This window comes from Oncorhynchus clarkii, chromosome 22 (assembly GCF_045791955.1).
Source record: "Oncorhynchus clarkii lewisi isolate Uvic-CL-2024 chromosome 22, UVic_Ocla_1.0, whole genome shotgun sequence".
In the NCBI taxonomy this organism is placed as follows: domain Eukaryota; kingdom Metazoa; phylum Chordata; class Actinopteri; order Salmoniformes; family Salmonidae; genus Oncorhynchus; species Oncorhynchus clarkii.
Window position 1 is genome coordinate 46,352,953 of NC_092168.1, and position 22,101 is coordinate 46,375,053.

Below are 22,101 nucleotides of genomic sequence, written 5' to 3' on the forward strand. Positions count from 1 at the left end.
TTCTATAGGTGGTTTCTATAGGTTGTTTCTATAGGTTGTTTATATAGGTTGTTCCTATAGGTGGTTTCTATAGGTTGTTCCTATATCTTGTTTCTATAGGTTGTTTCTATAGGTGGTTTCTATAGGTGGTTTCTATAGGTGGTTTCTAAAGGTGGTTTCTATAGGTTGTTTCTATAGGTTGTTTATATAGGTTGTTCCTATATCTTGTTTCTATAGGTGGTTTCTATAGGTTGTCCCTATATCTTGTTTCATATCTTGTTTCTATAGGTTGTTTCTATAGGTAGTTTCTATAGGTGGTTTCTATAGGTGGTTTCTATAGGTGGTTTCTATAGGTGGTTTCTATAGGTGGTTTCTATAGGTGCTTTCTATAGGTTGTTTCTATAGGTGGTTTCTATAGGTGGTTTCTATAGGTGGTTTTTATAGGTTGTTTCTATAGGTTGTTTCTATAGGTGGTTTCTATAGGTTGTTTCTATAGGTTGTTTCTATAGGTGGTTTCTATAGGTTGTTCCTATATCTTGTTTCTATAGGTTGTTTCTATAGGTGGTTTCTATAGGTTGTTTCTATAGGTTGTTTATATAGGTTGTTCCTATAGGTGGTTTCTATAGGTGGTTTCTATAGGTGGTTTCTATAGGTTGTTTCTATAGGTTGTTTCTATAGGTGGTTTCTATAGGTGGTTTCTATAGGTGGTTTCTATAGGTGGTTTCTATAGGTTGTTCCTATATCTTGTTTCTATAGGTTGTTTCTATAGGTGGTTTCTATAGGTGGTTTCTATAGGTTGTTTCTATAGGTTGTTTATATAGGATGTTCCTATATCTTGTTTCTATATCTTGTTTCTATAGGTTGTTTCTATAGGTGGTTTCTATAGGTTGTTCCTATATCTTGTTTCTATATCTTGTTTCTATAGGTTGTTTCTATAGGTAGTTTCTATAGGTGGTTTCTATAGGTGGTTTCTATAGGTTGTTTCTATAGGTGGTTTCTATAGGTGGTTTCTATAGGTGGTTTCTATAGGTTGTTTCTATAGGTTGTTTCTATAGGTGGTTTCTATAGGTTGTTTCTATAGGTTGTTTCTATAGGTTGTTTCTATAGGTGGTTTCTATAGGTTGTTTCTATAGGTGGTTTCTATAGGTTGTTTCTATAGGTTGTTTCTATAGGTTGTTTCTATAGGTTGTTTCTATAGGTGGTTTCTATAGGTAGTTTCTATAGGTTGTTTCTATAGGTGGTTTCTATAGGTGGTTTCTATAGGTAGTTTCTATAGGTAGTTTCTATAGGTGGTTTCTATAGGTTGTTTCTATAGGTGGTTTCTAAAGGTGGTTTCTAAAGGTGGTTTCTATAGGTGGTTTCTATAGGTTGTTCCTATATCTTGTTTCTATAGGTTGTTTCTATAGGTTGTTTCTATAGGTTGTTTATATAGGTTGTTCCTATAGGTGGTTTCTATAGGTGGTTTCTATAGGTGGTTTCTATAGGTGGTTTCTATAGGTTGTTCCTATATCTTGTTTCTATAGGTGGTTTCTATAGCTTGTTTCTATAGGTGGTTTCTATAGGTTGTCCCTATATCTTGTTTCTATGGGTGGTTTCTATAGGTAGTTTCTATAGGTGGTTTCTATAGGTGGTTTCTATAGGTGGTTTCTATAGGTGGTTTCTATAGGTTGTTTCTATAGGTTGTTTATATAGGTTGTTCCTATAGGTGGTTTCTATAGGTTGTTCCTATATCTTGTTTCTATAGGTTGTTTCTATAGGTGGTTTCTATAGGTGGTTTCTATAGGTGGTTTCTAAAGGTGGTTTCTATAGGTTGTTTCTATAGGTTGTTTATATAGGTTGTTCCTATATCTTGTTTCTATAGGTGGTTTCTATAGGTTGTCCCTATATCTTGTTTCATATCTTGTTTCTATAGGTTGTTTCTATAGGTAGTTTCTATAGGTGGTTTCTATAGGTGGTTTCTATAGGTGGTTTCTATAGGTGGTTTCTATAGGTGGTTTCTATAGGTGCTTTCTATAGGTTGTTTCTATAGGTGGTTTCTATAGGTGGTTTCTATAGGTGGTTTTTATAGGTTGTTTCTATAGGTTGTTTCTATAGGTGGTTTCTATAGGTTGTTTCTATAGGTTGTTTCTATAGGTGGTTTCTATAGGTTGTTCCTATATCTTGTTTCTATAGGTTGTTTCTATAGGTGGTTTCTATAGGTTGTTTCTATAGGTTGTTTATATAGGTTGTTCCTATAGGTGGTTTCTATAGGTGGTTTCTATAGGTGGTTTCTATAGGTTGTTTCTATAGGTTGTTTCTATAGGTGGTTTCTATAGGTGGTTTCTATAGGTGGTTTCTATAGGTGGTTTCTATAGGTTGTTCCTATATCTTGTTTCTATAGGTTGTTTCTATAGGTGGTTTCTATAGGTGGTTTCTATAGGTGGTTTCTATAGGTTGTTTCTATAGGTTGTTTATATAGGATGTTCCTATATCTTGTTTCTATATCTTGTTTCTATAGGTTGTTTCTATAGGTGGTTTCTATAGGTTGTTCCTATATCTTGTTTCTATATCTTGTTTCTATAGGTTGTTTCTATAGGTAGTTTCTATAGGTGGTTTCTATAGGTGGTTTCTATAGGTTGTTTCTATAGGTGGTTTCTATAGGTGGTTTCTATAGGTGGTTTCTATAGGTTGTTTCTATAGGTTGTTTCTATAGGTGGTTTCTATAGGTTGTTTCTATAGGTTGTTTCTATAGGTTGTTTCTATAGGTGGTTTCTATAGGTTGTTTCTATAGGTGGTTTCTATAGGTTGTTTCTATAGGTTGTTTCTATAGGTTGTTTCTATAGGTTGTTTCTATAGGTGGTTTCTATAGGTAGTTTCTATAGGTTGTTTCTATAGGTGGTTTCTATAGGTGGTTTCTATAGGTAGTTTCTATAGGTAGTTTCTATAGGTGGTTTCTATAGGTTGTTTCTATAGGTGGTTTCTAAAGGTGGTTTCTAAAGGTGGTTTCTATAGGTGGTTTCTATAGGTTGTTCCTATATCTTGTTTCTATAGGTTGTTTCTATAGGTTGTTTCTATAGGTTGTTTATATAGGTTGTTCCTATAGGTGGTTTCTATAGGTGGTTTCTATAGGTGGTTTCTATAGGTGGTTTCTATAGGTTGTTCCTATATCTTGTTTCTATAGGTGGTTTCTATAGCTTGTTTCTATAGGTGGTTTCTATAGGTGGTTTCTATAGGTTGTTTCTATAGGTGGTTTCTATAGGTGGTTTCTATAGGTGGTTTCTATAGGTGGTTTCTATAGGTGGTTTCTATAGGTTGTTTCTATAGGTTGTTTCTATAGGTGGTTTCTATAGGTGGTTTCTATAGGTGGTTTCTATAGGTGGTTTCTTTGTACAGAAGGATGTGCTCTCAAGAGACCAGAAAAAGGTAGTTGCTGATTGGTGCTTTTTACATTTGACACACAATGCTGAAATACATTGGTTAATGTACGGGAAAATGTTTATTTGTGTGTGTGTGTGTGTGTGTGTGTGTGTGTGTGTGTGTGTGTGTGTGTGTGTGTGTGTGTGTGTGTGGTACTGATTGCTTTAAGGGAACATATCTCCTTTCCTGACTCCCTGTTGCCAAAAGGATGTAAAAATAGCTGGAATGTATCATAGCAGGAAATCCTCTCACAGCCGTGCGTTTCTATCTGTCTGTTTTGGAACAGGAACAGGAAGGAACTCAGCCAAGAATGGAGGGAAGAGTCCAACTGAAAGAGAGGACTCTTAGGCTTCCTACACCTGCACTGGCATTCATTCAGTCATTTACAGTACTTCTTTGGACATGTATTCTAGCCCAGGGATGGGCAACTAGTTCACTTTCTAAATGTGCTAGTTTCTCGTTATGTAAGTCACAGACAGTCAGTCAATTAGCCCAGCTAACATTTTTTTTAGAAGAGTAAGTTAGCTGGCTAGACTATCTAAACTTGTAGTAATCATGGTCGAATTACCGACTGGGGGGGGGCATTGATTTTGTTAGTCACTCACTCAGATATCATATTAAAACTGCACATAATTCTCTTCACCATGTGTCAAAATGTGTAGAATTGCAGAAAACTTGCTTTAAATCGGCCACATATTCTCTATGCCCCCCCCCATGGCAAAATGTGTGGAATTGCAGAAAACTTGCTTTAAATCGGCCACATTTTCTCTATGCCCCCCCCCCCATGGCAAAATGTGTGGAATTGCAGAAAACTTGCTTTAAATCGGCCACATTTTCTCTATGCCCCCCCCCCATGGCAAAATGTGTGGAATTGCAGAAAACTTGCTTTAAATCGGCCACATTTTCTCTATGCCCCCCCATGGCAAAATGTGTGGAATTGCAGAAAACTTGCTTTAAATCGGCCACATTTTCTCTATGCCCCCCCCCATGGCAAAATGTGTAGAATTGCAGAAAACTTGCTTTAAATCGGCCACATTTTCTCTATGCCCCCCCCCCCATGGCAAAATGTGTAGAATTGCAGAAAACTTGCTTTAAATCGGCCACATTTTCTCTATGCCCCCCCATGGCAAAATGTGTAGAATTGCAGAAAACTTGCTTTAAATCGGCCACATTTTCTCTATGCCCCCCCCCATGGCAAAATGTGTGGAATTGCAGAAAACTTGCTTTAAATCGGCCACATTTTCTCTATGCCCCCCCCATGGCAAAATGTGTGGAATTGCAGAAAACTTGCTTTAAATCGGCCACATTTTCTCTATGCCCCCCCCCCATGGCAAAATGTGTGGAATTGCAGAAAACTTGCTTTAAATCGGCCACATTTTCTCTATGCCCCCCCCCCATGGCAAAATGTGTGGAATTGCAGAAAACTTGCTTTAAATCGGCCACATTTTCTCTATGCCCCCCCCCATGGCAAAATGTGTGGAATTGCAGAAAACTTGCTTTAAATCGGCCACATTTTCTCTATGCCCCCCCCCCATGGCAAAATGTGTGGAATTGCAGAAAACTTGCTTTAAATCGGCCACATTTTCTCTATGCCCCCCCCCATGGCAAAATGTGTAGAATTGCAGAAAACGAACTTCATTAACTGTCAAGAGGGAGACCATTAAAATGTTGAGCTCACAAGTATGTCAACGTGTCCTTTAATTGTTTTTGGTGAAAAATAGCCTGAAGTGTATCATTTATTCTATTTGGGCCCCATATCTATTTTTCATTCTATCAATTCAGACCCATTCATAAACCACATTGTGTAATAATTAAGTGTTAATGCCCGAATAAGACAATGTTAGTCTAAAAGAAATGTGAGGTAATGTCTAGACACTTTTTATAGTGGGGATCAAGTTTATAAATTGCCTGGCTGGGCTGATGAGACAGTGGATTAAGCAGTGAGATGGAACAGAGTAAATAGGCATTTCATTGTCATAGATTTAGCCGGTGTTAACTTGTGAAATAGACACTGGTTGGAATGCAGTTTTAACCAATCAGCATTCAGGATAAGACCCAACCCGTTGTAAAATGATGTAATAAACACAGGTGAACGATCATTTCTACTGGGCTTTCCTGAAGCATGAAGCTAATGTGACATCCCTCCCACTCTGTCTGCCGAATTCTTTCTCTTCGCTCTCGTTTTCCTTAATAGGATGTAGGTGGGCGGGGCCGGGAGGGTCGTCAGCTAAATGGGACACACCTGGGCTCAGGTGTGTCCCAGGATAAATGCACCTCTTCCCCATTCATTGGGGAGACTCTCTCCATGGAGACACAGACAGATTTTGGTTGTGGCATTTTTGTGGCTATTTGGTTTGTTTGCGTTGGCACCTTTCAACACCCCTCATTATCACATGTATACCCGCGACCACTCACTTACACTACTGACTACACACACACACACCATTGTTAATTGTATTTAGTTTACTTCAGTTAAATACATATATTTTGATATTCTTTATCTCCACATTGTCTCCCTTTTTGTTATGGGCTTCGCTCCGGTCGTGACACATATCACAGACGAAGCTAGCTGTGTGAGTCAAGGCTTCGACTAGAAGAAAAAAAAACAGCTGAATTTGACCCCGAGATGTGGGAGCAGGTCACGACATGTCTCTTCTCATCTGCATAATGTTTACTGTATCTGTACCTCAACGGTTTGATATCTTATCTCTGTCTCTGCCTCCAGGTTTCCATCTGTTGTGTTGAATCTCTTCACTTCTCTACAGTGACTAGCAGGACACACCGACTATACCAAATATTAGGAACACCTTAAGATTGAGTTGAACCCGCCCCTCCCTTTTGCTTTCAGAACAGTGTCAATTCGTCGAGGTCGTGGGACTCTACAAGTTGTCGAAAGCGTTCCACAGGGATGCTGGCCCTTGTTGACTCCAATGCTTCCCACAGTTGTGTTAAGATCGCTGAATGTCCTTTAGGTGGAGGACAAAGGAAAGTGTAGAGTGTGAAAAACCCAGTAGCTTTGCAGTTCTTGACACAATCCGGTGCGCCTGGCACCTACTACCACGTCCTGTTCAAAGGCACTCCAATCTTTTGTCTTGCTCATCCACCCTGTGAATGGCACACATACACAATCCATGTCTCAATTATCTCAAGGCTTAAAAATCCTTCTTTAACCTGTCTCTTCCCCTTCATCTTCACCGATTGATAGTGAATGTAATGAGTGCCATCAATAAGGGATTCACCGGGTCAGTCTGTGTCATGGAAAGAGCAGGTGTTCTTAATGTTTTGTACACTCAGTGTAGTCTATACTCAATGCGTATATCACTTCCATCTCAGTAGGGTTAAACCATTTTTAATGCTGTCAGTAAAGGAATTTTACAATGTTAATTGATGTTGTAGTTGTCATCAACATCACTTGCACAGGTCATGCTTAGTCAATGATATATGTACATTTTTCTCACACGTTAATACGTTTATTGTACACTGTGCACCATGCTACTCGCTCTCTTAAAGGGATAGTACACACAAATTACAAAATGACACATTTCTTTCGTTACCCTGTAAGCTGTCTATGGAAATGGTATGACAGCCACCCATGGTTTGTTTTACTTTCCCACATGCTGACGTTTTAGCGTTTGTGGTACAAATCCCCATTCAAGTCAATGGGACCGATATTAGCATATTTTTTGCGCATCATGTTCAAATTAAGTGATATAAAATAACATTGTTTTGGTCACATAGACATGGTTAGCAGATGTTATTGTGAGTGTAGTGAAATGCTTATGCTTCTAGATCTGACAGCACAGCAGGCAGTAGGTAATATCTAGCAATTCCACAACAAAACCTAATACACACAATCTAGTAAATGAGATGGGATAAGAATATATAAGTATAAATATATGGATGAGCAGTGACAGAGTGGCTAAGATACAATAGATAGTAAAGAATAGATAGTGAAGGATACAGTGTACAGTATATACATGTAATATGAGATATGTAAACATTCTTAAAGTGGCATTATTAAAGTGACTAGTGTTCCATTTATTAAAGTGGCCAAATGATATCAAGTCTGTAGGTTACTTGATATTAGTGACTTTAATCAATTTGAGATACTTTTGGATGATTTAGACAAACAATCTTCAGAGGAGCCGTCACGGATGCACACAGCACACAACACCCACAGAATTATACTGCATTATACTCATTCAAGTGTTTTTCTTAATTTTTTAATATATTTTTTTACAATTTTCTACATTGTAAAATTATAGTGAAGACATCAAAACTATGAAATAACACATATGGAATCATGTAGTAACCAAAAAAGTTATTAACAAATCAAAATATATTTTATATTTGAAATTCTTCAAATAGCCACTATCTATCTATCTATCTATCTATCTATCTATCTATCTATTTCAATGGGCTTTATTGGCATGGGAACCATGTGTTAACATTGCCAAAGCAAGTGAGGTAGATAATATACAAAAGTGAAATAAACAATAAAAATGAACAGTAAACATTACACTCACAGAAGTTTCAAAACAATAAAGACATTACAAATGTCATATTATATATACAGTGCCTTGCGAAAGTATTCGGCCCCCTTGAACTTTGCGACCTTTTGCCACATTTCAGGCTTCAAACATAAAGATATAAAACTGTATTTTTTTGTGAAGAATCAACAACAAGTGGGACACAATCATGAAGTGGAACGACATTTATTGGATATTTCAAACTTTTTTAACAAATCAAAAACTGAAAAATTGGGCGTGCAAAATTATTCAGCCCCTTTACTTTCAGTGCAGCAAACTCTCTCCAGAAGTTCAGTGAGGATCTCTGAATGATCCAATGTTGACCTAAATGACTAATGATGATAAATACAATCCACCTGTGTGTAATCAAGTCTCCGTATAAATGCACCTGCACTGTGATAGTCTCAGAGGTCCGTTAAAAGCGCAGAGAGCATCATGAAGAACAAGGAACACACCAGGCAGGTCCGAGATACTGTTGTGAAGAAGTTTAAAGCCGGATTTGGATACAAAAAGATTTCCCAAGCTTTAAACATCCCAAGGAGCACTGTGCAAGCGATAATATTGAAATGGAAGGAGTATCAGACCACTGCAAATCTACCAAGACCTGGCCGTCCCTCTAAACTTTCAGCTCATACAAGGAGAAGACTGATCAGAGATGCAGCCAAGAGGCCCATGATCACTCTGGATGAACTGCAGAGATCTACAGCTGAGGTGGGAGACTCTGTCCATAGGACAACTCTCAGTCGTATATTGCACAAATCTGGCCTTTATGGAAGAGTGGCAAGAAGAAAGCCATTTCTTAAAGATATCCATAAAAAGTGTTGTTTAAAGTTTGCCACAAGCCACCTGGGAGACACACCAAACATGTGGAAGAAGGTGCTCTGGTCAGATGAAACCAAAATTGAACTTTTTGGCAACAATGCAAAACGTTATGTTTGGCGTAAAAGCAACACAGCTGAACACACCATCCCCACTGTCAAACATGGTGGTGGCAGCATCATGGTTTGGGCCTGCTTTTCTTCAGCAGGGACAGGGAAGATGGTTAAAATTGATGGGAAGATGGATGGAGCCAAATACAGGACCATTCTGGAAGAAAACCTGATGGAGTCTGCAAAAGACCTGAGACTGGGACGGAGATTTGTCTTCCAACAAGACAATGATCCAAAACATAAAGCAAAATCTACAATGGAATGGTTCAAAAATAAACATATCCAGGTGTTAGAATGGCCAAGTCAAAGTCCAGACCTGAATCCAATCGAGAATCTGTGGAAAGAACTGAAAACTGCTGTTCACAAATGCTCTCCATCCAACCTCACTAAGCTCGAGCTGTTTTGCAAGGAGGAATGGGAAAAAAATTCAGTCTCTCGATGTGCAAAACTGATAGAGACATACCCCAAGCGACTTACAGCTGTAATCGCAGCAAAAGGTGGCGCTACAAAGTATTAACTTAAGGGGGCTGAATAATTTTGCACGCCCAATTTTTCAGTTTTTGATTTGTTAAAAAAGTTTGAAATATCCAATAAATGTCGTTCCACTTCATGATTGTGTCCCACTTGTTGTTGATTCTTCACAAAAAAATACAGTTTTATATCTTTATGTTTGAAGCCTGAAATGTGGCAAAAGGTCGCAAAGTTCAAGGGGGCCGAATACTTTCGCAAGGCACTTTACCATACAGAACGAAGCATACAGTATTTGTTTTTATTTGAGGAGTGGTTAAAAAACAAGTTTTAATGACTCCAACCTAAGTGTATGTAAACTTTTTATTTTATTTTTTTAACTAGGCAAGTCGGTTAAGAACAAATTCTTATTTTCAATGACTACCCAGACGACGCCAGGGCCAATTGCGCGCCGCCCTACGGGACTCCAAATCACAGCCGGTTGTGATACAGCCTGGATTCGAACCAGGGTGTCTGTAGTGATGCCTCAAGCACTTAGATGCAGTGCCTTAGACCTCTGTGTCACTTGGGAGCCCTTCAACATCTTTGTGTTTTCCTTTAATAAAATAATGATAAAAACTAGATGGAATAGATGTGCTCAAGGATGCCCTCTGGTGTTCAACAACAAAACAGCAGGATTAGTCAGGAGCCTATAAAACAGCTGCTATACATTTCAGTGCCGTACTTGTATTTAGTAACCTGTTCGGGGTAAGATTGTAGCGAGCAGGAGTTAGGAGTTTGATAGTTACTCATGACCAACTCTCCTTGCGTGCAAGGATGATGAGGTTTACAAAGTTGGGGAGCCCAACACCAACCTGGAGGGGTAAACCAAACACCTGAAGGGAGAGATGGGAGTGAAGGGCCCTATCCACGCTGACTTCATGTGTCAGGACCACAACATCGCTCACGTCATTAAAGGTTAGTGTGGGACCTGTACTCACCTACAGGTTACTATGTACAGGTTCAGTTCCAGTACCATATTTACAATGTACAGGGATACTGGAGTGGTACAGGTACATGTATATATATCTAGGGGTAAGGTGACGAGCCTTCAGGATGTGAGTGTGTGTGTGTGTAGAGTCAGTATAAATATGTGTGCAAGCAAATTAAATTAGTGTGTGTGTGTGTGTGTGTGTGTGTGTGTGTGTGTGTGTGTGTGTGTGTGTGCATTGGAGTGTCAGAATGCATCAGGGTGTAGACTCCTGTGAGTATTCATAGAGACAGTACACAAATACAGTACAAGGGTCAACAGATCCTGTTTGCTATTTAGCAACAAGTCTTATGGCTTGAGGATAGACGCTGTTCAGGAGCCTGTTGGTGTCAGACTTGATACGCCTGTACCACTTTCCGTGCGGAAGCAGAGAGAACAGTCTATGGCTTGAGTGTTTGGAGTCTTTAACCTGTTGGGGCTAGGGGGCAGCATTTTCACTTTTGGATGAAAGGCGTGCCCAGAGTAAACTGCCTCCTACTCCCAGATGGGAATATATGCATGTTGTTATTACTGGTGGATAGCAAACACTCTGAAGTTTCTAAAACTGTTTGAATTATGTCTGTGAGTATAACATAACTCATATGGCAGGCAAAAACCTGAGAAGAAATCCAAACAGGAAGTGAGACCTCGATTTTGAAAACAGTGCCATTTGAAGTCCAGCTTAGATATGGATGTTTATGCACTTCCTAGGGCTTCCACAAGATGTCACCGTCTTTAGATTCTGGTTGTATGATGGAAGATGGGGAAGATGCATTGTTGCGTGTGTGTGGACCATTTAAAGTCCTTAGTGATTTGGACACCGAGGAACTTTAAGCTCTCAACACTTTCCACTGCAGCCCCGTCTACGTGGATGGGGGCAAGCTCGCCCCACCATTTCCTGAAGTTGTCTTGGGTCTAAGGTGTCTGGGATGGTGGAGTTAATGTGTGCCAAAGCCAGCCTCTCAAAGTACTTCATGATTACAGATGTGAGTGCTACAGGGTGGTAGTCATTGTGGCATAAAGCCTTAGAGTTCTTAGGAACAGGAATGATGGTGGTCATCTTGAGATGTATGGATTACAGACTGGGATAAGGAGAGGTTGGAAATGACAGTGTTGATGCCTGCCATGCTCTAAGAATACGCCGTGGAATACCGTCCGGCCCTGAGGCTTTTACGAGTGTTGACCTGATTAAAGACTCAGGTCGGCCTTGGAGAGCCGAGAAACAAAATATATTTTTTAACTTCAGGTTACTAATAAAAGGTCACGCTGACACAGACACAAAACCTATTGTTGTATTTTCATGACATGATAGCTAAAATAATTATGTCAAATAAGTATTTCACTGCATGACCTTGCTGAAACATGCCATGCCAGGTGTCACATTTGCTGGCCACTCTCACTAGCGTCATGACAGCAACACTAGCTGGATGCTATCCACATTAAGACTTCCGGTTTCGGGATTCTGCCTTCAAAATAAAGGTTTTACAATTAAAACCATGGAGAATGCTAGAGGCCTCTAGTGGCCAAAGGGGCGTCTTAGCATTGGCAGTGCCATTGAGGGCTTCCACCACTTTAATGAAGCCATGGCACAGAGTCCTCTATCTCAATTGGTAAAACTCTATGCGTATGATAGAAATCAATCTTTTTTGCAGCTTTTCATAGTACATAATGTTACAAATGATGTAAATATATACAGTACCAGTCAAAAGTTCATACACCTACTCATTCCAGGGTTTTTCTTTATTTGTACTATTTTCTACATTGTAGACTAATAGTGAAGACATCAAAACTATGAAGCAACCCATATGGAAATCATGTAGTAACCAACAAAGTGGTATATATATATACAGACCATACTGAGTACTCCCCTCCCCACTTTTACAGAATCATTATTTCTCTATAAGCCTATATGTAATGCGTATATAGTGATTTGGGGGCATTTATTTGACGTTGGAACGTGTTTTAAAATCCCAAATTAATGCAAATTTCAGTTAAATATGAACAAATTAGTCATTGTTAATGTTTAGACAATAATTTTTTCATACATCTTTATTAATAAATACAGGTTAATGACACTTTTCTAATTTACGTGAGGTACTGTTAATTTGTATGTTTCCGAAATTCCGTTACCCGGAAGTACTATTTTATTTTCGCTGTCGAGACGCTGATTCCACTGCCCGGCATCTTGTGCGCGTTTGTCAAAAGGGGTCCCTGTCTGGTTTATGTACAACTCTGTAGTCAACAATGTTTGCTTTAAGATCACTAGCATTTAAATCGGTTTCATTCCCAGGGAAATCACAGTTGGTAAACTCGGGGCTTCACACCAGTGCCAGATGGAGCGGTGCAAAAGTTGCAGTTGTAAGTAAACCTGGATCCGATATAGTGTGTCGAGTAGTGGGCTACATGATTAATGTGTGCCAAGTCAGTTCTGACCAGTTGCAGGTAGTATCGGAAATCCCTAGCTGAGTAATCGCTCAACTACACTCTATTATATTGCGGTGTTGTTGAGTATTGATAAATGGTCGCAACATTGAGTCAATCTGTCGCTTGCCGTTTTCTTTTTTTAACAACGCATTTACACTCTAAGGTTGCTAGGAATTAACTTGCAAAGCCAGAAATGAAATACAATGTCATTTCAAGTCACCCTGCCGATTCTTCTTCTTCGATGTGGTTTAACGGCAGTTGTCATCCAATAAATGTTGTGTTAACTGCCACCTACTAGACTGGGGTATAACTCGTATGCTTTGCATAATTAAACAAAATGAAAATAAATACCTTACTCCACTATTTAAATATAGATATATATAGTCCTACTTCATGCCAACAGCCTGAAAGGATGGGACACCACCACTTAACACACCCTGTAACTCTTCTGATGTCACACACGCAAATACCTCTCTGCAGCTGCCACCACATAACCTCTAAGTGTTCCATCCCTGCAGTACAGTTGATAACCGTTACTATAAATGCCTAAAATCTAATCTAACATGCTGACCAGACCGGACACGTTGCGTGCGCGAGCGTCGCAAAATACATTTAGAAATCCATGTTATTCAATTATTGCGCGCGCACGTCAACGAGCGGCGGCACGCGCCATTGTGCAAAAAAATATTTTGTCCCCCTACACCAAACGCGATCACCACAAGCAGGTAAAAATATCAAAACAAACTGAACCAATTACATTAATTTGGGGACAGGTCAAAAAGCATTAAACATGTATGGCAATTTAGCTAGTTAGCTTGTACTTGCTAGCTAATTTGTCCTGGGATATAAACATTGAGTTGTTATTTTACCTGAAATGCACAAGGTCCTCTACTCCGACAATTAATCCACACATAAAACGGCCAACCGAATCGTTTGTAGTCATCTCTCCTCCTTCCACGATTTTTCATCTTTGAACTTATATGGTGATTGGCATCTACACTTTCATAGTATTACCACGACGACCGGCTAAACAGTTTGTCTTTCAATCACCCACGTGGGTATAACCAATGAGGGGATGGCACAGTGGGTACCTGCTTCTATAAACCAATGAGGAGATGGGAGAGGCAGGACTAGACAGAAATAGAACTTTGTCGGGGAAAGACTGAACACCAAAACAACAGACAAGGACTCTTCTGTTTTACCACATACGCCACCCTGTCTGCGTCGCATCATAAACACCGGGAATCTTTCCCTTCAGTTGGTCAGCTCCTTTCAATGGCACCCTTTTCTTGAGAGCAAAACAATTCACATCTCCCCCCCATTAGTGTAACACCTGCTCCCTCTGACCAGCAGAAACACAAACAATTATCACAAGACCACTTCTGAGTTACCCTCACCGATTCCACAGCACCCAACTCTTGTTTTCACCCACCCTGAAACCACAAATGGATTAGCCTCCCTCTCCCTCTAACCTCTGCCTCTCTTTTCCCCTCCATTCCTCCTCCGTATTCCTAGTATAACTATCTACTTATGATAATACTGCACTTCTGACATACTTCTTGTCTTGTCAAGGGATGCCATTTTAACCGTCTGTCACAATCTCCGTACAATCAGCACGAACGCCTCGGGATGTCCGCCCTGCCGATTGTCTGTAGGGTTGGTCCTTATGCAGAGGGAACATTTTACAAAAAAACAAACATCTAATAGAACATAAACCAACTTTCCAAACTTCCTCTCAGCTTACCTCATGTCAAAATAAAAGTCATTCAAGTGTGCCATGCCTGCACACAAAAAAAGCAAGAACTTGTGTGGGGGGGGACTTTTATTTTGACATGAGGTAAGCAGAGAGGAACTGACCATGCTGACGAACTGCAGACCCACGTTTGGAAATTCTGTTAAATTAGACACTACATGAATGTACTTTTTATAATGTTTATTCGCCCCTGCATAAGAACCAAGCCTACAGTCAGTCGACAGAGTAAGTTGAAACGGAATGTTATTCAACTTCTGGCTTCAGGCGGACTACTCCATTTTTTATTTTTTTTGCAAGCTTGTGCAGAGTCGGTCCTCTGCACCCCGAGAGGCACATTTAGGTTTCTGCCCTAGCACTGCACAGCTGATTCAAATAACCAACTCCTCATCAAGCCGCTTTGAAAAATGGTCAATCCTGAAAATGCTTAGGCTTACCTGTGCCTTACCTGTGCCTATGTTTATCGTCTACAACTGCGATTCATACTTTGAATAAAAGCTTTTCTAGAATAAAATCGACTTTCTCCTCATTGTGTTAATCAACTGGAGACTTAACAGCCTGTATATGATAAATGTTTTTATTAAAAGTATGAATTTCAGTGGAAGGACTGCAGTTGTACAGGACAAACATTGGTACAGGTAAGCGTTTTTCAGAATTTGCAATTTGCTCTGGCGGACATTCCTGCAGTCAGCCAATCGCACGCTCCCTCAGAACTTAAAACATCTGTGGCATTGTGTTGTGTGACACAACTGCACGTTTTAGATTGGCCCCCAGCACAAGGTGCACCTGTGTAATGATCATGCTGTTTAATGGAAAATGTCTGGGATCTTTTTATTTCAGCTCATGAAACATGGGACCGACACTTTAAATGTTGCGTTTTATATTTTTTTTGTTCAGTATAGATTTGTTGTTGGGAGTTGATCTAGTTTTGCATTCATTTCCCATAAGATGATCAATAATTTATGAAGTGAACGTGTCATATTAATGCGAGTCATGTTAACAGGTGCTGTCTGGCTGTGGTGTGTATGACGGAACAGAAATCCATGAAGCATCAGCGTGAGTCTATTTCCATTCTATTCCAAGCCTGTCTTACACTATACAACATACTATTAACTTGCTTGACAAGATGGCTAAAACATACAGTTTTACATCTTAAAAATGATTATAATATTTTAATTTAACCTTTTATTTAACTAGGCAAGTCAGTTAAGAACATTTTCCTATTTACAATGACGGCCTACACCGGCCAAACCCGGACGACGCTGGGCCAACTGTGCGCCACTCTATGCACCAGTCGCCTGTGAGAAGTGGGCCAGCAGAAGGTGGCGTCTAGCCTGATTCACACAGTGAACAAGAGGTGCTACATCATTCTCACTGATGTGTTGTGTGTGTGTGTGAAACAGGATCCTGGTGCACCTGAGCAGGGGCGGGGCCGAGGTGCAGATGTACGCCCCTGACGTGTCCCAGATGCATGTCATCGACCACGGGAAGGGAGTGCCAGTTGAGAATGAGTCCAGGAACGTCTTATCAGAGTCCGCACGCATCGCTAGGGGCAACGTCACAGATCTCGCCAAACTCAGCGTTGGCGACCATGACGCCATCATCTTCCCAGGGGGCTTTGGGGCTGCAAAAAACCTGTAGGTGGAACAGCGTTGTCATACCACATTGTTAAAAAAAACAACAACCGTTAATTCATATCATTCATGTTAAGTATACCTGCTGTACAAACACTTTGAGCTTCTGCAAGGGCATCTCAATGTTTCTGTCTCTGTACCCCTCAGACGGATCTGTTTTGCTTGTCTTGTGTGGTAGGTCGACGTTTCTCTCTGTACCCCTCAGACGGATCTGTTTTGCTTGTCTTGTGTGGCAGGTCGACGTTTGCCGTGGACGGTCCAGACTGCAAGATCAACACAGATGTGGAGCGTGTCCTGAAGGACTTTCATAAGGCAGGCAAACCTATCGGGTCAGTGCTGTCGTCGTGTGTAAAACTGTGCTTGTTGGGGATTGAGCTCGGTTAACCCAGACCAAAAAAATATTGTGTAATCTGGTCAGATGCTTGATTTATATTTACGTAGTCTGTCCATAGCGACTAGGGATTGAGTGCCCCTTGTAAATGAATACCTTTTGGGTGTATCTCAATAGTTTTAAAGTGGCTTCATAATCTTGTATCCTTCCATTCACACTAATTTGAAGTTAAACAGTATTGGAAAGCAGTCAGATGGGTGCCTGTACCACATCTTTCACGACATCAGGATAGATGGCAGAAAGGAATGAAAGGCGTTTTAGAAAAGTAACATCTAATATCAGTTTGTGCTCTAGGTTAAGACGAGGATTCTAGTATCTCTAACTGGTTGTATAAATGAGGAAGAGTTATTGTGTTTTTATGTAACCTTTATTTAATCAGGGAGTCATACTGAGACCAAGGTCTATTTTACAGATGAGCCCTGAATTACAGAAATTATAGATAATACTCATATCAAAAAAATAAATCCAAAATGCAAACAGATAGAAAAACACGGTCCTAAAAAACACATTCATCAGCATTACGGTCCTCAAAAGGCTTTCTGAATGGACCTAGAGGCACCAGAACATCACATTCATCAGTAATAAGGTCCTCAATCAGCTTTCTGAATGGACCTAGAGGCACCAGAACATCACATTCATCAGTAATACAGTCCTCAATCAGCTTTCTGAATGGACCTAGAGACACCAGAACATCACATTCATCAGTAATACAGTCCTCAATCAGCTTTCTGAATGGACCTAGAGACACCAGAACATCACAATCATCAGTAATAAGGTCCTCAATCAGCTTTCTGAATGGACCTAGAGGCACCAGAACATCACATTCATCAGTAATACAGTCCTCAATCAGCTTTCTGAATGGACCTAGAGACACCAGAACATCACAATCATCAGTAATAAGGTCCTCAATCAGCTTTCTGAATGGACCTAGAGGCACCAGAACGTCACATTCATCAGTAATACAGTCCTCGATCAGCTTTCTGAATGGACCTAGAGACACCAGAACATCACATTCAAGAACATTTTGAAGATTTTCCAGAAATGGGGTGCAAAAAAACAAAAAGCCCGAATTATCTAACTGATGAGTTACCCATCCCTGAGACCTGGTTAACTTTTTGTGTCATGAATCTTGTTCCGGAGGGAGCTCTGCATAGTGGCATTAGCTAGCACAGCCACAAAGTCATACAATCATACAATACAATTTGAAACCTGACCTTAACCACCCTGCTAGCCTTAACCACCCTGCTAGCCTTAACCACCCTGCTAGCCTTAACCACCCTGCTAGCCTTAACCACCCTGCTAGCCTTAACCACCCTGCTAGCCTTAACCACCCTGCTAGCCTTAACCACCCTGCTAGCCTTAACCACCCTGCTAGCCTTAACCACCCTGCTAGCCTTAACCACCCTGCTAGCCTTAACCACCCTGCTAGCCTTAACCACACTGCTAGCCTTAACCACACTGCTAGCCTTAACCACACTGCTAGCCTTAACCATCCTGCTAGCCTTAACCACACTGCTAGCCTTAACCACCCTGCTAGCCTTAACCACACCGCTAGCCTTAACCACACCGCTAGCCTTAACCACCAAATGACCAAAAAGCATATTTTTTTAGTTTTCAATCTGCGTATAGTAGCTCATATGCCTAAAGGTTAGTAATGATGTTAGGTAAAGTGGGAGTTTTTGTAAAAATCATTTATAAATTAAAACATATCAATGTATCCACCTATGTGACATCAGAGGGCCAACCTCTAAACTACGCTGGTCACATGGAATTAGTACATTGTCCTAACCTGGCTATATTTATCCTAGGTTGTGCTGTATCTCTCCTGTGTTGGCTGCCAAGCTGCTTCCTGGGGTAGAGGTGACGGTGGGGCACGAAGAGGAGAAGGGGGGCAAGTGGCCCTATGCTGGCACTGCTGGGGCTATTAAGGCTCTGGGAGCCAAGCACATCGTCAAGGAGGTCACCATATCCTTTCACATGCTGCATTATAAATACTGAACACAAATATAGACGCAACATGCAATGGATTTCACATGACTGGGAATACAGATATGCTTCTGTTGGTCACAGATACCTTACAAAAAGGTAGAGGAGTGGATCAGAAAAGCAGTCAGTATCTGGTGTGACCCACCATTTACCTCATGCAGCACAACCACATCTCCTTCACATAGAGTTGATGAGGATGTTGATTGGGGCCTGTGGAATGTTGTCCCGCTCCTCTTCAATGGCTGTGCGAAGTTGCTTGATATTGGCGGCTACTTGAACACGCTGTCGTACACATCAATCCAGAGCATCCCAAACATGCTCAATAGGTGACATGTATGGTGAGTATGCAGGCCATGGAAGAACTGGGACATTTTCAGCTTCCAGGAATTGTGTACTGATCGTTGAGACATGGGGCCGTGGTGGCGGATGAATGGCACGACAATGGGCCGCAGGATCTTGTCACGGTATATCTATGCATTCAAATTGCCATCGATAAAATGCAATTGTGTTTGTTATCTAACTGTTATCTTACTGTTGACATCAGCAATTCAACACATTTAAGGTCATTTGATAGATCATGGCGCTTGCAATAAGTGGGTTAAACTCCCATATGTTATAAATGTTTTATTTAACTAGGAAAGTCAGTTAAGAACAAAATCTTATTTACAATGACAGCCTACTGGGGAACAGTGGGTTAACAACAGCTCGGGGCAGAACGACAGCTCGGGGATTCGATCCAGAAACCTTTCGGTTACTGGCCCAACGCTCTAACCACTAGGCTGCCTGCCACTCCAATTGTAAGTATGTTAAATACTACATATATTACAACATTTGTCAAAGGCAATGTGAAAAGTATGTTACAAAGTTACTGCACTCAGCTGAAAGTGAATATGTAATTTAAGCTTTGCTGTTTTGACGTGTGCTTTTGATTAGCCTCTGTAATCCCTGTCTCTGTGTGTGACCCTTGACCCCGAGTGTCATCACGAGGCCCACGTAGACCAGAAGAACAAGGTGGTGACATCACCAGCCTTCATGTGTGAGACCCAGGTGCACCTGATCTTCGACGGCATCGGCGTCATGGTAACCAACGTCCTCAAACTCAGTGGAAAGGGAAAGAGCAGAACCCACATTAGTTTATAATTAAATATCGTACCAAATAGCAATGTTGTCCAACACAAATCCACTTCACCAGTAAACTATATCGAAGGAGTGTGCTCGTTATGTGGTTTTACAGCTCTCAACAAAGTATTCGTCAAAAGCTTAAGATTTAGATTTTATTATATGTGCCAGTATTCAATAGAAGTAATTATTTTGTATGTTTTTGCTGGAAATCTAGAGAATATTAATGTATTATAATAATAAACTACTTTATTCTGCTAACTAGATACAGGTTCATTTCCCTGTTATAGGAATGGAATGGAATTCTAGTGTTGTAATTTAGAGAAGCACTACTAGTTCCTGTATTGTCCAGCAGAGGGCGCTAACATGTCATTGGTCACTCGGTTTTAAATGCAAACATGTTGAGGTTCTTCTCTCATTCAAAGATTCAGAGCAGGTGTACGAATTTATTAACTTTAAAATCATCTGTGTTTCTAGGCGAATAAGCTATAAATATCTCAAATGCTGAAATCAGATTTAAAAATAATAATTTTTTAAGCATTTCATTCAGACTTGAGACAACTTGCGCTAAGGAAAGGCAGTGTTTAGAGAATGGCTTTACTTACCTGGAGTCATATATATTGTCATTGAACTCATGTCTGTTGAATAAAGAGATGTCAGTGAACTCATCATGTCTGTGGAATGAAGTGATGTCGTCAGTGTACTCATGTTTTATTTATTTAACCTTTATTTAACTAGGCAAGTCAGTTAAGAACACATTCTTAGTTCTCATGACGGCCTACCTAGAGGCCTCCTGCGGTGATGGGGGCTGGGACAAAAAAAAAAAAAAATTCTAAATATAGGACAAAACACACATCACGACAAGAGAGACAACACTACATAAAGAGAGACCTAAAGAAAACAACATAGCAAGGCAGCAACACATGAAAACACAGCATGGTAGCAACACAACATGGTAGCAGCACAAAACATGGTACAAACATTTGGCACAGACAACAGCACAAAATTCAAGAGACAACAATACATCACACAAAGCAGCCACAACTGTCAGTAGAGTCAATGATTGATTCTTTGAATGAAGAGATGGAGATAGAACTGTCCAGTTTGAGTGTGTGTTGCAGCTCGTTCCAGTCGCTAGCTGCAGCGAACTGAAAAGACGAGTGACCCAGGGATGTGTGTGCTTTGGGGACCTTTAACAGAATGTGACTGGCAGAATGGGTGTTGTAAGTGGAGGATGAGGGCTGCAGTAGATATCTCAGATATGGGCTAGTGAGGCCTAAGAGGGTTTAATAAATAAGCATCAACCAGTGGTGTTTGCGAAGGGTATACAGAGATGACCAGTTTACAGAGGAGTATAGAGTGCAGTGATGTGTCCTATAAGGAGCATTGGTGGCAAATCTGATGGCCGAATGGAACATCTAGCTGCTCAAGAGCACCCTTACCTGCCGATCTATAAATGATGTTTCCGTAATCTAGCGTGGGTAGAATGGACATCTGAATCAGGGTTCGTCAAGCAGCTGGGGTGAAAGAACATCAACTACAATAGAGGAAACCAAGTCTAGATGTAACTTTAGCCTGCAGCTTTGATATGTGCTGAGAGAAGGACAGTGTACCATATAGCCATACTCCCAAGTACTTGTATGAGGTGACTACCTCAAGCTCTAAACCATCAGAGGTAGTAATCACACCGTTGGGGAGAGGGGCATTCTTCTTACCAAACCACATGACCTTTGTTTTGGAGGTGTTTAGAAGAAGGCTAAGGGCAGAGAAAGGTTGTTTGACACTAAGAAAGCTTTGTTGTAGAGCATTTAACACAAATTCTGGGGAGGGGCCAGCTGAGTATAAGACTGTGTCATCTGCATATGAATGGAGGAGAGAGCTTCCTACTGCCTGAACTATGTTGATGTAAATTGAGAAGAGCGTGGGGCCTAGGATTGAGCCTTGGGGTACTCCCTTGGTGACAGGTAGTGGCTGAGACAGCAGATTTTCTGACTTTATACACTGCACTCTTTTGAGAGGAACGTAGTTAGCAAACCAGGCAAAAGACCCCTCAGAGACACCAATACTCCTCAGCCGGCCCACAAGAAAGTAATGGTGTACTGTATCAAAAGCTTTGGCCAATAAAAATAGCAGCACAACATTGCTTAGAATCTATAGCAGTGGTGACATCATTGAGGACCTTTAAAGGTTGCAGTGACACGTCCATAACCTGAGTGGAAACCAGATTGCATACCAGAGAGAACACTATAGACATTAAGAAAGCCAGTCAGTTGATTATTGAGTTTTTCCCAACACTTTTGATAAACAGAGCAAAATAGAAATAGGCCTATAACAGTTAGGATCAGCTTGATCTCCCCCTTTAAATAATGGACGGACCGTGGCTGCCTTCTAAGCAATGGGAACCTCCCCAGAAATGAGACAGGTTAAAAAGATTGAAGATAGGCTTGGCGATGATGGGGGAAGCTTAAAGCTTGCTAAAAAACTTTA

At 40.6% G+C, this 22,101-nt stretch overlaps 1 protein-coding gene across 1 annotated transcript; it reads left to right on the forward strand.

Annotated features, from left to right (window-relative positions):
- The first annotated feature begins 12,438 nt into the window (after window positions 1-12,438).
- On the forward strand, window positions 12,439-20,282 carry LOC139380976 (glutamine amidotransferase class 1 domain containing 3). Its single transcript, XM_071124181.1, has 6 exons — window positions 12,439-12,668; window positions 15,488-15,540; window positions 15,888-16,121; window positions 16,355-16,447; window positions 18,318-18,474; window positions 19,480-20,282. The coding sequence occupies exons 1-6, from the start codon at window positions 12,555-12,557 to the stop codon at window positions 19,633-19,635; spliced, it is 807 nt and encodes a 268-aa protein (XP_070980282.1). The 5' UTR covers window positions 12,439-12,554; the 3' UTR covers window positions 19,636-20,282.
- The last annotated feature ends 1,819 nt before the right edge of the window (window positions 20,283-22,101 follow it).